Consider the following 16282-nt stretch of genomic DNA (forward strand, 5'->3'; position numbering starts at 1 on the left):
GCAAATGGATGAAGATGGTCAAATGGTATAAATTTCCAGTTATAGGATAAATAAGTACTAGGGATGTAATGTACAATGTGATTAATATAATCAACACTGCTGTGTGCTACATATGGAAGTTGTTAAGAGAGTAAATCCTAAGAGTTCTCATCACAAGGAAAAAACACATTTTTCCTTTTCTTTTACATCTATATGAGATGATGGATGTTCACTGAACCTCTTACGGTCATCATTTCATGGTGTACTTAAGTCAGATCATTATGCTGTACACCTTAAACTTGTACAGTGCTGTATGTCGATTACATCTCAATAACACTGGAAGAGAAAACAAAGGAAATTCTGTTCAGCCTACATAAACAAAATGAAAAGACAAGCCCAAAACTGGGAGAAGATTTTTTTCAATGCATGTTACCAACAAAGGATTAGTAACCAGAAAGTGGAAGGAAGGAAGGAAGGAAGGGAAGGAGGGAGGCAGGGAGGGAGGGAGGGAAAAGGAAAGGAGAGGAGAGGAGAGGAGAGGAGAGGAGAGGAGAGGAGAGGAGACACTCATACAAATCAGTAAGAACAACACAATCAGACAGGAAAAATGACAAGAAAAAAAACTTTTTTCACAGAAGATGAACTAGAGATATGATCAATGAAGATAAAAAAGATGATCAAGATCACTAGTAATCAGGGAAAAGCATATTCAATTTACAATGAGATTCCAATTTAACATCCGTCTTATTGGCAAAGCTGGTTAAAATCTGACAATATCAAATGGTCGCTTGAATGTGGAGAACCAAAAACTCTTATACTACTGCTGAGAGTATAAACTAGTATAACAGCTTTGCAAATATGGCAATATGACGTGCAGTGACAGCTGGGCATTCCCTACGACCAGCCTTTCTACGCTTAGGTGTATACCCTAGAACTGCAGTCCTCAAACTTTGTGGTCTCAAAACCTCTTTACACTCTTAAAAATTATTTGCTTATATGGGTTATAGTCATCAATACATAGTGTATAAGAAATTAAAATTATTTTAAAAATATTATTTCACTTAAAATTAACAAGATGATTATGTGTTACGATAAATAACATTTTTATGGAAAATAACTATATTTTCCAAAACAAAAAAAATTAATAAGAAGAATGACTCTGTTTTACCTTTCTGCAAATCTAGTATAATAGAAGACAGTTGGGTTCTCATATCTGCTTCTGCATTCAATCTGTTGCAATATCATACATTATGCAGCCTCTGAAAAACTCTACTATATACTTCTGAGAGAATGGGAGGGCGAGGGAAAAGGGAAAATAACTTATTACTATTATTATAGTTTTCACTCCATAGACTCCCTGAAAAAGTCAAGGAGTGGGAGATGAATGGTTCTCCAGGGGTCCTCACACTTTAAAAAACTCTAGTACATTTGCATAATACACATACATGCACACACACATATTATGCTCACTGCAGCACTGTAATAACAAATAGTTAGAAACAAGCAAAGTACTTGTCAAAGAATGGATGAAGTGTCTACTTATATAAGGGTATACTAATAGGAGTTTTAAAAAAATGAACAAGAGCTACATGAATCAATGAAACATTACCTCTAACACTGTTCTCAAAAACAAGCGGAAGGATGATAATTTACATAAATGAAACTTTCGTAAGTGGCACAATTTATATGAACTTTGAATACATGCAAAATATCATTATTTCTAATCTATGAATAAATGCCTTTGTAGTAAGAGTACAAAATATAGGAAGTATAAACACCAAATTCATCATAGTGGTGGTTATCTATGGAGAAGGAAGTTAAGAGAACGGGATAAGAGAGGGGTACACAAGGAGACTCCTACTGTACATGTGATATTTTCTTCAAAGTAAAAAAACTGAAGTGTTAAAATCCGTTAGAGACAGGGGATGGCTCATGTGAGTGTTCCTTATTTAGTGTCTGTTCATTTCTGTATATTGGAAATATTTCATAATTTTTAAAAAAGAGAAAAGGGACGGAGGGATGGAGGGAGGGAGAGGGAAGAAGAGGGAGAGAGGGAAAGAGAGAAAATTTCTGCTCTGCTTGGTTTTGGAGATAAAAATCTCTCAGTATACTCAATATTATCAGCCCAACCAGATTAATTCACACTGCTTTTTTTTTTTTTTTTACTTTATTACCTTTGACATATAAAAATTGCATATATTTAAGGTGTGCAACTTGATGTTTTGATATATGTATACACTGTGAAAAGATCATCCCAATCAAGCTAAATAATTTAACCATCACCTCTACAGTCACCACTCTGTGTGTGTGTGTGTGTGTGTGTGTGTGTAGTGTGTGTGTGTGTTAAGATTTAACTTAAGATCTATCCTCTCAGCAAATTTCAAGTATACAATACAGTATTGGTAACTGTCACCATGCTATATACATTAGATCCCAGAACTCATTCATCTTGCATAACTGAAGCTTTGTACCCTTTTAATGCTAAATGTGCTCCTAAAATACATTTCACAAAATATCCTTTCTGCAAATGCATTTTTCTTAAAATCTGAACACTAAAATACCTTTTGAATTCTTTTTAAGAAATTATAAGGAAATTATTTTAAGGTATTATGAGGAATCAAAGATCATAATATTGTTTAGTTGGTAAACTGTTGTTAATGACAGTCAAATAAGATATCAAGGACTTCCCTGGTGGCACAGTGGTTAAGAATCTGCCTGCCAATGCAGGGGACACGTGGTTGAGCCCTGGTCCGGGAAGATCCCACATGCCACAGAGCAACTACGCCCATGCGTCACAACTACTGAGCCTGCGCTCTACAGCCCATGAGCCACAACTACTGAGCCCACGCGCCACAACTACTGAAGCCCACGCACCTAGAGCCCATGCTCCACAACAAGAAGCCACCACAATGAGAAGCCAGTGTGCTGCAACTAGAGAAAGCCCATGCACAGCAACAAAGACCCAATGCAGCCAAAAATAAAATTAAAAAAAAAACAAAACTAACGTTAAAAAATCAATGACACCTTAAAAAAAAAAAATCAAAGACCTGTGAATAACTCTGTGTAAAAGCAAAGATATCCAAAAGAACTGTCTTTTTTTTTTTTTGAAATCTATTAAGATAGCAATTTGTAGTGGAGCAAGTACAGAATGATGGGTTTTCAGAATAAAACCACATTCTAATGTAAAACTTAGGTATAAAAGTTTCTCCCACCATGAGCTTACTTTCATAAATATTATGACATGAGGAAATGGCAACAAGCTGTCAAGTTAATACAACCAATTTTTTCCAATTAATTTATATTTCAGGTACATATTCATGTTTTTTACTATAAGCATCTGCCTCATTTAAATTAAGTAACTATTTTCAATATCCCTACTTACTCTTTCCCAAGTTTGTTTTAAAATAACTTATTAAAACTTGAATAAAACCATAAACTTGGAGATTTTGCACACACAAATTTATTTATTCTACCAGTTAAACACTGATTCTCAAGGGAGAAGATGGTGTGAAAACAAAGCAAAGCTTTATCCCGTTGCTTTTTTTTAACCTTATTTTTTTTAAGTCAGACTATTTTCCTTGCATTTCAAAGGAATTAAAGGAGGACTTGAGACTTAAAAGAGCACGTTTTTTTTAAAAAAATTTGAAACACTTAGCTGAAAGATCTGAAGACTTTACTTTTATATTTTTCATTAATAACATTTTCTTTAAGGACTATTACTACACTGCCTTGAAAGCAATCTTTAGTTTCTTACATTTCAAATCAAACTTCATTTTTAAAAACCGTCAGGTTCTAACTTCTAAAACTTGCCCTTCCTCTCTTCCTTCCTTCCTCTGTTTTTTTAACAAACCCATATATAAGGCTTAGTATATGCCACACACTGTCAACTCATTTATTCTTACCAGAACCCTCTGAGGTAAGTACTACCATCATTCCCATTTCATAGATGGGGAAACTGAGGCACAGATGGTAAAGTAACTTGTTTAAGGTTCCAAAAGTTATAAATGGTAGAGTCAGGATTCAAACCTAGAGCCTATGCCAAAGTGAAGTCATATTCGTAAAAACTTTCCAGTGTTTCTGATTTTTCAGCACTACTTAAAAATTTTTAGCAATAAAAGCAATCTGTTTTGTTTGTTTTCCATAAACTACCAGGTTTAAGAAGGAGGCAGAGGAAAGGGGCTCTATTGACTGTGTTTATCAAATTAGTGGCGGGAAAAAAGTAATATGAGTAGGAAAGAATAATAATAGAGGTAGATGATAACACATTCAGTTTAGGACAAAATTATCTGGAGGTGCCTAAAGAAGATGCAAGCAGAGGTGGCTGGTAAGCAGGGAGATATGTCAACCTAAATCTGCAGGCGAAAGGTCTGCGCTGGAGCTACAGTTAAAACTGGAGGGCTCCAAAGGGCTCACCTCGGGGGGTGAGCAGGATTCATGCAATAAAGGGAGGAAGACAGTCTGCTTTCAAGGTGGCAGGAATGAGGCAAGATGGAGAGAGAAAACAGAACAAAGTAGGTTCAGGGCAACAGATGCATTTGGGATTTAACACAGGGCTCACAGAAGCAGAAGCAGTGACACGGGAAGTTTAGGGGGGTCAGAACGTCTCCTCGATGAGAATGTGCAATCCTCACCCGCAAGGCGAGCCTGTGCACTTGTGTTCTTTGCATGTGGCAGAGTGATCAAATATCAGGCCAAAATATAATATGCCACCTTTTTTTTTTAAATATAATGAAGTCTAAACCTATGAAACTGAACACAGGCTAAGGTTTTTATATTTCATGAAAACATTTTAAAATGCATCAATATAAAGGATTATCAGGAGGCTATTTTTAATATTTATGCGCCCAAGAAGGTTTCAATCACTTTAGAAATACACACTTACAGGTATTTACTATTATGAGACATTCAGTATTCAACTTGAGGTTAATTTAAAGTGTATTTGAGCACCTTCTGTGGGCCAAGTGAGATGCGTGCAGGAAGGTCTTGGAGGGAGGGAGCTTATTCCTGTGTTTCCGTGCCTGCCTGTGCCAGGCACATGTGACATCCGCCAAGCTTACTCTGAAGTAGGGCACGTTCATCCTGCCATTTTGACACCATTCATGTCAACCTGAGAATCTCATAAGGATTTTCTGGTAGGGTGAACTGTAAGCTAACCTTTGGAGAAAAACTGGGATTTGGCAGAAAGTTAAGGAAAGAGGACTGGGTACCCAGGACCAAGAGAATAACTTAGGCAAGAATATTTGGCTACATCAATTTCGAACCATACTGTGTGCCTCTATAGTGTTTTATCTACTACCCACCGGACGTTTATAAAAGAATCGCCTTTCTTTCATGTCTTTTTTCACTTAAAATGTATTTAATAGGTAATACAAGTATATGACAAGCTTTTTTTCAAAAGTTACAAAAAGGAAGATAGTGAAGAGGCTCCCTCCTAACCAACTGTCATCTCCAGAGATGGCCTTCCTCAGATACCCTATGTAACTGCATTTCTTTTAAACTATTTTATTTTTTTCCTTAGGATGTTGCCTGGTCTTAATCTTTTAAACTGTTTTAAACTTTAGATTTTCTTCTAATTCTGATTGGCACTTCCATGACTAAACTTAACTGAACACCTGTAACATGGTATGATTCTGTTTGTCACATCCCCAATATGTGCACCAAGGATATTAGTACTCTATAATCGAGGCTGAAGTTCAAGGTACAGACAGGAATACAGATTTAAAAGAAAAAGCCTAGATCTTACCTGTCAGATAATATGATTTTATTTCCTTTTTATAAGATAGAATTTTCCTCTTTATTCTGCCAAAGTTCGGCTGAGTCAAACAATTAACTTACCTAATGAATGTCTATTAAAAAAGACACACACACACACTAGGACCCTGCGTACCTGCAGGTCCTTTATAATCCAGGAACTTAAAAGAGGAAGCCAAAGTTTACTACAGCTAGCTTACATATTAGTAGAATATGGGTTAAGTTCTATTGTTAGGATTGTGGTCTCCAAAATAGGGTCATGCACCCCCAAGGCAGAGTACAAGGCAATCATTTAGGGTGTAGTAAAAATTAGAACTTGTTTACAATTACTTGTTACTTTTCCCTTTCAAAATTTATACTGTGGGATGCTTTCTCATATACATAGTAAGTTAATATACTGGTACACGCACAAAATTTATAAAAACATACATGGGATGTGTATACTCAAATATATTTTGCTAATGACTGTACATAATCAAAAAGGTTTTGAGAATTAAACAGCTCAGTATATGAGGTGTTCATTTTTAAAATAAACATTTTATTGAGCTTCTAAAGTATACGAAGTGCTGGGACTTCCCTTGCGGTCCAGTGGTTAGGACTCCACACTTCCACTGCCGAGGGCCTGGGTTTGATCCCTGCTCAGGGAACTAAGATCCCGCAAGCTGCATGGCGTGGCCAAAATAAAATAAAATAAAGGTTCTCTTTAAAAAAAAAAACAAAACAGTATACCAAGTGCTAATTTGGGTAGAATAGACGGAAAAAACAAATTGTAAAAGGGAAAGATCAATGCTGGGCTAGGCTGTAAATTTTTAGAGGGAAAAGTTGGAAGCTTATTTTTTGATATGTGGTTCTTTTCAACCATGTTACTGCTGTAAGAGTTACTAAAAATGAAGTCTGTGTACCATGGTTAAGGAGATGGGCTCTGAACTCAAGACTGTCAGGTTCAAATCCTGACTCTACCACTTACTTTGGGGGGGGGGGGCTGAATGATATGTATAAATAGCCTTATTCAGCGTCTGGCACTTAAGCAGCCAAAAAAGTTAACAATGATTAAATAAAAAGAATATCATTTAACAAACATTAGCTTTCTATAGCAACTGAAATGAAACAGCTGAGTCATGTTTTAATTCAGAACCTTTTGGAAAGATGCTTTTTGAGTCTAACCAAAATGTATTTAAACCAATGGAAGCTTTTTCCTTCTCTTTTATCCAAAAAAAATTCCCCTCAATATCACTCGCATTAACTATTTTGTCTTGGAACAGCTAATGTAAATTAAACAGTGTCAGTCCCCAGCCAAACAGATACCGGAATCACTGCATACAGTGTATCTTCTTGGCTTCACTTTTATGTAGAACATGTGTTTATATTTTGACCTTTTGTCTTTTTCTAAAACACAGAAACATTTTTTAAACAGTAGCAACTGGAATGATGGGTTTTTTTTCAGTTTCCAAACATATTAAGCTACACATGGCAGAGCCTATTGCTGAAACATTTATAAATGTTACACCAACTGTGTTTATATTTCTGATTTTTTTTAGATTGTTTTGTTTTCATTTAAGCCATGACCTGAAAATTTTAGCTCAAATTCTTTCCACAAAATAATTACATAATGGAACAGTCTGAGTCATTTTGAATTTCCTTAACACAAAAACTCACTCCCATAAAATAAAGATAATGATCAGTATCACAGTGAGGTTTTTATATGGGGTTTTGGGACCAACCCAACCACAACTAAACGGCAAGGATAAGGCGGAAGGACAGTAAGAACAGGACCAAGAACACGATGACAATAACTCATCCACCTCAGAAAAGTCACTGCACTCTTTTTTCTTTTCCATTGTCTCTTCTTAAGCAATTGATACAAAAATAAAACCTAATACTAGATTTCACCGCAATGAAAAAAATCAAAGAGAAAAAAAAAATTGGTAATTCTGAAGGCAAAAGAACAAAAGTACTTCTCTTTAGCCTAGACTTTTAGACCTTATCTATCACCCTGATGGAAGACAGAAAGGATTCATAGTACATAAGTTAATATAAACAGCACACGAATTGTGATAATTCTATGAACAAAAAGACCAAAACAGACTAAATCTGGGCAAGGAACGTCTCCGGCTTTCAGCTGCTCCATCTGTTAAATGAAATAGACAACATATTCTATCTATGAGACAGTCTCTGACAAAAGGATTGTTTCTTAAGAAGTCTAGAGATAGTAAACTTAAGAATAATTATTTCTTTTTTCTTAAAAAAAAAAAAAGGAAGGAGTTGGCTCTGTATAAATATGTCTGCAGTGAGTGAATGAGCACAGCATCCTACCTCCCAACTTATACACATTCCTCCTCCTCATGGGCTAACCCAGGTCTCGGCCCCTTTACTCTGTGACTCTTGACACTGCTAAGGCAGACCCCAAGGTCAGTCATTCAGTCACCTTCGCTGAACCCCTCACCCCCATCAACCCCAACCTCCACCGCAGGCCTTCTCTATTGCTACTACTCTCATTAAATGGCTTTCTTAATGGATCACAAATAAACTCCTCCTTGACAATTTCAAAGGTCTCTTGTTCGTACAGCTGAAAAAGAAACACATTTGTTTTTTGACACAGCTATGAACAAAACCTTGACAGCTGGAAATTTACTGGAATCCATGGAGTGAGATTTGCAACAATAAATAACCATTAAATATTTACTCTGTCCCACCCAGACACAGTACATCACTTTATGTGCGACCTCAAATGGAAAGCTTACTTACATGTCTTCAAATGGAAAGCTTATAACGCTCTTACATTAAATAACAGCTAAAGAGTTTGGTTTTTAAGATATGAAAGTATCCAGTGCTTCAATTTTTGTTTAGGTATCTTCATTCTCTGCCATCCCTTCAGAAAAGGTGTAAGTTACTCAAAGAACCCTTCACAAGTTCCAACTAATTTTACTCCTCTCTTCCGCCTTCTCTCTCTCTTCCCATCCCTCCATCCCTCCCCTCCCTCCCTCTTCCCAAAGTTTAAAGTAATAGATGGATAAGAGTTTGAGAAAGGACACTCTTTCAAAATCCTTTGATTTCCCAATTTCAATCCCTAAAGCAATCTATTTAATACTACTATTTAAATGAATAATGTTCTTAACCGTTCTTCTTTGAAAAATCACAATTACCATCCATAACTCAAAATATTTTTAAAATCTTCTCTAACGTTACTGTTTTAAGCTCATAAATAAAATAATGGCTTCAACATTTTAGCCATTGGCATGAAGGATGTAATCCACTTCAGGAGGATTTAAAACTACTATATAAATTTGTAATAGCCAAAGACCACGAAGTCTCATTAATTACAAAATACTGGCGTGCTGAGCTACAAATTATCAGCTGAAAGGATGTTGGTTTTATTACTATGCAACATAACTTCACATTAAATCCTAAGAGGAACTGCCCAGTAAGCTCATTTCCTACTTCATCTTTCTATAAAGTGCAAACGTTAGATTCATCTCCACCAAGCACAATGAAATTGCTACTCAGAAAGAACACATTTCTGGACTACTTCTTATAAATGAGATCATTTGTTTAACAGGTAATCAACGCTCGCTGGGTGCACTATCCTAAGGACCTGGCCAATATTACTCCATTTATCCTCGCTAACAACTTCACGAGGCAGGCACTGTTACTATGATAACATGTCAACATGCCTCACACAGCGCCTCATACATAAAAGAAAATAGATGTTGTCTGAATTTAAAGTTAACCCCCCAAAACTGACTTCCATGAACATTTTTCAAACCGATTAAATGGATTTAAGAGTTTCATAATATATTAAAAAGATATTTTAACTTTCAGTCCATTGCGTAAGTACCACCGCTAGAATAAATGTCTTTCTTTAGTCATATGTTGACAGCTACATGAAGTAGGAGGCAAGAGCTAAGGATTGGCTGCTTTGTCCCACAACAGTCTCTAATAGCCATCGAGAGAGCAAGTTCTTAAATAAGGGCCCATAGAAGTGAGCCTAAAAAATCGGCCAAAGCAACACTCCTTTAAAGCTATGATTATTACTCTCTACAGTTTCCTGCTGTCAGTTAGGCCATGAATGCAACATACAGATCAACCTATTTTTTCACTCCCAGTATGAACAAGCTTAAGAACGTTTTCACAGCAGATTCTTGGAAAGTCAATCTATTACCCTGACTGCTTTGCCATCTCATTTTTGGAAGACCACATACGCCATTTCAGACAGATGAATTTCTGACTTTTATTCTTCAAGCTACAATGAAGCTTAGTTCTTCTAATTCTGTATATAACAGAGATGAAGAATATTTGCTCTAAGAGGATTTCTTAGAATCCTCTAAGAAAAATTTTCAGACACATGAATGTTACTCTTAACTCTCTTTCAACCATTTCCTCTCATGATAAATACCTTTGTTCCCTTCATCTCCCACCATAAGCTCCGACTTTCCAATATTTTGCATAATTTTCAGGATCTCTGGTAAAGTCTCCACAATCCCCTTAAACTGTAAAAATGCAAAGGTAGATAAAGTTCTCCAAAAACATCTGACGTAAATCAGAGTTAAGAGGATTAAGTCACAGATTTTACATGCTAAATTTCTATCTATGTACCTTTGACATGCTTGCTTATAAGCTATGGTTCTATATTTTTGCCTTGTGTATCCATGTTGAACTCCAGATCTTTGCTTTCCATAATACAGAACATTAGGTCTTCCATATTTTATATTAATTTATTTTTCTTCCAGTTTGATTGCTCTTCATGTGTCCATATGTAATTTGTTACTGACTACTTGTCAATTGAGAATTTTATTTACTTCATTTTATAATTTCAGCCATTTCACTGAAGAAATTAATTGAGCAATACAAGATCTCACAATGATGCCTGTATTAATTACCACAGATTCCACTCCAAATTGGTACTGATTCCAACTCTTTGGCTTACTGTAACCCTAATAAATTCCAAGCCTGGGGACACTGCCCTTGCAGAAGAGACATGTCATGTTATATTCGCTTTCTGTAGGATGGGGAAGAGGGAGGCAGAGACTCCATTATAGCTTTTTTCAGGACTTCAAGAGTTCCCAGAAAGGGGATCGCCATATGCCATTCTAACACCTAACGGTTGCCCTTTTAACAAGAATTGACAGCAAACTGAAAGTAAACATTAGAAGTGATAAAATTAGAAAAGAATAGAAGGGGAATGGGAAAGCAATCAGCAGAGGAAGGAATCCTTTGGAAAGGCAGGAGAGAAGTCAAGACCACCTTCACCCATCTGACTTTTGGCCTAGGGCCATCAATGGCCATGGTCCCAAACCCTGGTTCACTTGCTTGATTCAACCACCATACTATGAGTTCAAGGTCATATGCTTGATCCCTCTATGTGAGTCAATGGGCACCAGCTTCACGGTCAAAAACTTGCCTTTTTGCCCAACCTCTCACAAATATCATCGACAAATACATTGTCCTAAGGGATTCATGAGAGTGGGTATGAATCAATCAAAGCAAATTTATCACCATTACTAGAAAAATAACCAGGAAAACCTGACCTGTGAGTCAGCCCATCGTACAAATTCCATTAAGGGAGAAACCTCTGATGGTCGTGGGTCAGAGAGATGTGAGTAAGAAACCAGGCTCTGCTGCTTACTAGTCCTATGTGTGACCTTGGACAAGTTAATTTTTCTGAGCCTTAAAGATAAAACACATTAAGGACCTCAAGTAGAGCTTGACATACAAGGGATGCTCAAGTGATGCCAGCCCCACCCCCTTCCAGAGATAAAATCTGGAACTTAAGAGCACAGGGATGGAGCCAGGCCCACAGGTGTTCCAATCCCTGCAGCACACTAGCTGTGAAACACTGGGCAAGTGACAGTCTCACCTTTCTTATAAAGCTGGGATAATGAATTAAAACATTCAGATAGTGCCTAGCACACAGTGAATGTCAATAAATGGCAGCTATTTTTACACTGTTAATAAGAGAAAGTGATATTATAATCATCATTATCTGTTGACCAATATATCTCAAAGTGTGGTCAGGGAACTGTAGATATCAGAACGAGCTGGGATGTCTGCAAAAAAAAAAAAAGAAACCCGATGTCCACCCCAACCTATTCAAAAAAGCTCTCCAAGAATAGTACCAGGTAATGTTCATTTCTGAATCAAACATCCTTGAGATGTATACAAAAGTTTAAGAACGATTGATCCATTTGGTCTTGTGCTATGTCTCAGTAAATTAAGACTTGTCTTCTAGTACTTTACTCTTCTTTAGTACTTACTTTTCTAATTCTTTACTATGACAGGAGGATTACCCAGTATCTGGTATTTTTTATATTCTAGCACTTTTTTAGACCTAGACATTACACTGATAGGCTCATACCTATTGTTTCCCCCCTCCCCGCCCCGCAATGTCATTATTTTGACTTTTTCTTCCCCTCTGACGGAGGGCTGGCAAACTATGGCCTTGGTCTGTGGCCAGTTTTGTACAACCTTAACCTCCAGAAGAGATATGTGTTTAAAGGTCAGTTTAAAAAAAAAAAAAGAAGAGGAATATGCGATGGAGACCATACATTGCTCACAAAGCCTAAAATATTTACTTTCTGGCCCTTCACAAAACAGTTCGCCAACCCTTGGTAGTCTAAAATTCTCTTTAAACTGGGGGTCTCACAATTTACTTCAAAAAAATTAAGAGAGAACTGATTAGAATAGAAACTACTCTAGGGCTTCCCTGGTGGTGCAGTGGTTGAGAATCTGCCTGCCAATGCAGGGGACACGGGTTCGAGCCCTGGTCTGGGAAGATCCCACGTGCCGCGGAGCAACTGGGCCCGTGAGCCACAACTACTGAGCCTGTGCTCCACAACAAGAGAGGCCGCGATAGTGAGAGGCCCGCGCACCGCGATGAAGAGTGGCCCCCGCTTGCCGCAACTAGAGAAAGCCCTCGCACAGAAACGAAGACCCAACACAGCCAAAAATAAATAATAAATTAATAAATTAATAAAAATTACCTTAAAAAAAAAAAAGAGAATACTCTGAACAGATATTTTTTACTACACCTAGAAAAGGGAAGTACCATCACCAAAGTTTCTGTTATACGTATATGCATATGTGTGCGCTGGATAATGATCAAATTGCTTGCAGTTAGAACAGTCTTTGGGGGGTAGGAATGGGGAATAAATAGGGCAATTGGTTAACAAATATTTAGTAAAACTCACACTGAGTAATTTTTACAATAAAGGTGCTTTGGAGACCATAAAACCATATAAAATGATCCCTACCACTCAGAACTTAACAGCTTATTTCACTGCAAAACAAAAATCGAATCTGTTCTGTGTATAATCTACATTGTTGTAAAGAGAAAACAGAATCATAAATGCAAAGTACTTCAAAAACATTATACAAAATATTTTAGTTATACTAACAATATATTGTACTGAACGAATATATGTTCTTTACCAAGTCCCTTAGCCTTTGCTTTTCTCCAATCTCGGAAACTAGTCCTTTTTTTTTTCTTTGTGTGTGTCCGTGTGCATGTGAATGTACTCGTGTGTACATGTGTGTCTCAGGAGCATAAAAGAAGTATATATTAGATGTCTCTACCCTTTCTGTGTCATTCATCATTGGCTTCTCCTGCCCATCTATTTAAAACATGTACTCTTTTATCCTTTTCTCATTTCTAATAAGAAAAGTATTCGATTAAATTCTTGTGCAAAATGAACAATGAAGACTATGATTATCCTACCCCTGAAAACACTACAAAGTCCAAAATTAAAATTTTTAAAGTAACAATCTTCCCTTTTATCTTCAGAGAGCACTAATTTCCAGTGCTTTTTGTGATTGCTTCGGACAAGCTAAAAATACCTTAATTTTATAACACTTTTCAACACTTTTGCAAAGAAAAGAAACACCTTCCTAGGAACATATACAAGGAAATGACACTTTAAAATGGTTTCATTATATGAAATGCACTGCGGACACACAAACCACAAGAAGTGTAAATAAATAAAAGCTGGTGCGATGCTGAATGCATGGTTACTTTACACCACAAAGAAATAGCACTTGCACATTTGCACACCCGGGTATTTTAGCTTGGGATGCCACAAAGATGGGATTTAGGCATGTTGTGTAAATACAGAAGGCTGTTAATGTGTAAGTGTGTCTGCGTGTGTCAGAGAAAGAGGGTTATAAGCAGAAGAGGTAGGACCTGACAGGAGCAACTATTTGAGAAAATCCCTTTTTCTTTCCCATTCATTCTTTCTAGCTTCAGTATCTGGCACAGTCCTTACAATTACTCACTGGCTTTTCATTCTAAAGACAACCGACAAGCTTTCAGAACTTCTTACAGTGTTTTTCACACACTTTTTTTTTTTTTAAGGCACCAAATCATTCAGTATTTGTTTTAAATAAAAAGCAAACCATTAGCCCGTTTCTTCATTCCAAACACCCCACGGATTGCAGGCGAAACGGGATCCTTTGTTGTGTGTCCCAAGATAGTACAACACGGTATTGCTAAATTGGAAAATAATAGATGACTGTTTCCAAGAATGCCAAAGCTATCACCATAAATTTTGTTCTGCCCCGTGGGTCCAATTTCATGCTCCTTTTAGTGAATCTGCCGTTCTAACAACAGTAAAGCCAATCCGATTGAACACCCCTCGCCTTTTCGCTTTGGACACTCCATTAATAAATATAAAGGCTGAAAGAAGATGCCAAGTGGGCCAGCTTCATTTATGCACAGTGACATCCGTCAAGGGAAATTTCTCCAACCCCAGTGAAAGTTGTTTCTCAGATGCCCACCCCAAACTGGCCGGCCTCTGCCTCCGAGCCCAGGACGAGAGGGGGCGGGTGGGCAGAGAAGCCTCACCTTTGGGCTCCCCACCTCCAGAGGAGGGGACGAGGGGGAGGGCACAACGAGAGCGCGGTGTAGGAAAGTGGGCGAGCGGGAGAGACAGAAATGGATGCTGAGGGGGTGGGCGCGAAGGGAAGGTAGGGAAGGTGGGGAAGGCGGGGAAAGGTGGCTGAGCCGAGCTGCGGGATCGAAGGGCCGAGGGGGAGCGGCGGGGGTGGGAGGGGGCGCGCGGGGGTCGGGTCCTTACCGTTGAACGCCCCTGCGTCCGCGGCCTCCTCCTCCTCCTCCTCCTCGGCGTTCTCCGAGCCGCTGTGCATGGGCTCCTCGGCGAAGTTGACCCCCCTGCTGGGGGTACCGCCCCCGCCGGCGGCGCCCGCGTCCCCCCAGGTCCTGCCCTCATGGCCGAAGCGCGCGGCGCCTTTGCGCTCGTTCTCCTCCTGCAGGCGCGTGAAGTGCTGCAGCGCGAACTCCAGCAGGTCCGCGGGCTGGTGCCTCAGCACCTCCACCGTGAAGCCCTGCAGCAGCTCCGTCAGTCCCGCCGGAATCTCGATGCTCATCCTGCCTCCCCTGCAAACGGGCGCCCGGGCACCGCCCTCGCCCCCTCCCCGGACCGGTCTCGGGCCCCGCGGCCGCCGAGCGAGCGGAGACGACGCTGCTTGCGCTACCCGCTGCGAACGAGGCGCACTGGGCCCCGGCGGCCCGGCTGGCCCGTCCCGCGGCTCCCGTCGCGCGGCTGCTCCGTGCGGCGGCGGCGGCTGAACGAGCACGGCCTCGGAAGAGCTGGAAGCATCTCCAGCTCCTCCCGCTCCCACCGCGGCCGCTCCTCTCCCCTTCCTGGGCCGCCCCGCCCCCGCCCCCGCCCCCGCCCCGCCGCGGAGCGCGGGAGGGGGCGCCGGCGCGCCCCACGTGACCCCCGGAAACCATGGCAACCTCCGCCTGCGGGCGCCGGGTGCTCGGACAGCTGAGGGGCTGAAGACGCAGGCGGGCGCCGGCTGGCTGGCTGGGCGCACTGCTAGGGGCGCGGTCGGGGCGGGGGCGGGGGGGCCCCCGGGCCCCCCCGCCCCCCTCGGCACTACCCGGGTCATCACCCGGCCCAGGCGCGCCTAGCCGTCCGCCTGGCCGTCCACCTGTCCGCACGCCCCGGAGCGGGCGGGCCACTCGGCAGAATTCCCACGCGTCATTCACCAACGGAGTCCACGCAGAGCTGGCGCCACTCGATTTGCTCTGAAACTTCGGCCTCCACCTCGGTAGCGGCATTTATTTTCCTCCGAGAATCTAGTTGGATTGATAAGTGTGGGTGATGTCTTTTGTTTAAAGTCGTATAGTGGTACTGGTTCTCTTTTGGACAAAGAAATAATGCCCCATCTTTGTGACACCTTTCTTTTTCTTTCGCCACATTTTATCCAGTCTTTCTCCATCCATCCTGTTTTATTGTTTTGCTTCACTGATACTATCCCATTGTCCACTTTATGCAGTTACTACTTGTTAAGACAAATGTGCCATTTATTGTGAGGCACTTAAAGTCAGTCGATGCCCTTCAAACAGGATGGTGCAGCAATTTGAATAAAATGTCAGTGTCAGGACAGATGGCCCTCAAGCAAAAAAACCTTTGCCTGATTAAACTGTTATTGTTTATTTTTAAAAAGTTCCCTTACGCTTTCAGTGGTTTTGAATTATATCTCCAAAAATAGGAATATGTACTTCACTATAAAGAGAAATAGAATTCGAGATGTG

The 16282-nt window shown here is 39.9% G+C and overlaps 1 protein-coding gene across 1 annotated transcript in view; it reads right to left on the reverse strand.

The window, feature by feature from the left end:
* PRKAR2B (protein kinase cAMP-dependent type II regulatory subunit beta) overlaps positions 1-15288 on the reverse strand; it is a 108133-nt gene extending 92845 nt beyond the window's left edge. Inside the window, exon 1 of the mRNA XM_061197601.1 lies at positions 14796-15288. Within this exon, the coding sequence (XP_061053584.1) occupies positions 14796-15105 (310 nt within the window). The 5' untranslated portion in view covers positions 15106-15288. The remainder of the gene's footprint in view (positions 1-14795) is intronic.
* Positions 15289-16282: the final 994 nt, after the last annotated feature.

The sequence above is a fragment of the Eubalaena glacialis genome, chromosome 8 (assembly GCF_028564815.1).
Source record: "Eubalaena glacialis isolate mEubGla1 chromosome 8, mEubGla1.1.hap2.+ XY, whole genome shotgun sequence".
NCBI classification, from domain to species: domain Eukaryota; kingdom Metazoa; phylum Chordata; class Mammalia; order Artiodactyla; family Balaenidae; genus Eubalaena; species Eubalaena glacialis.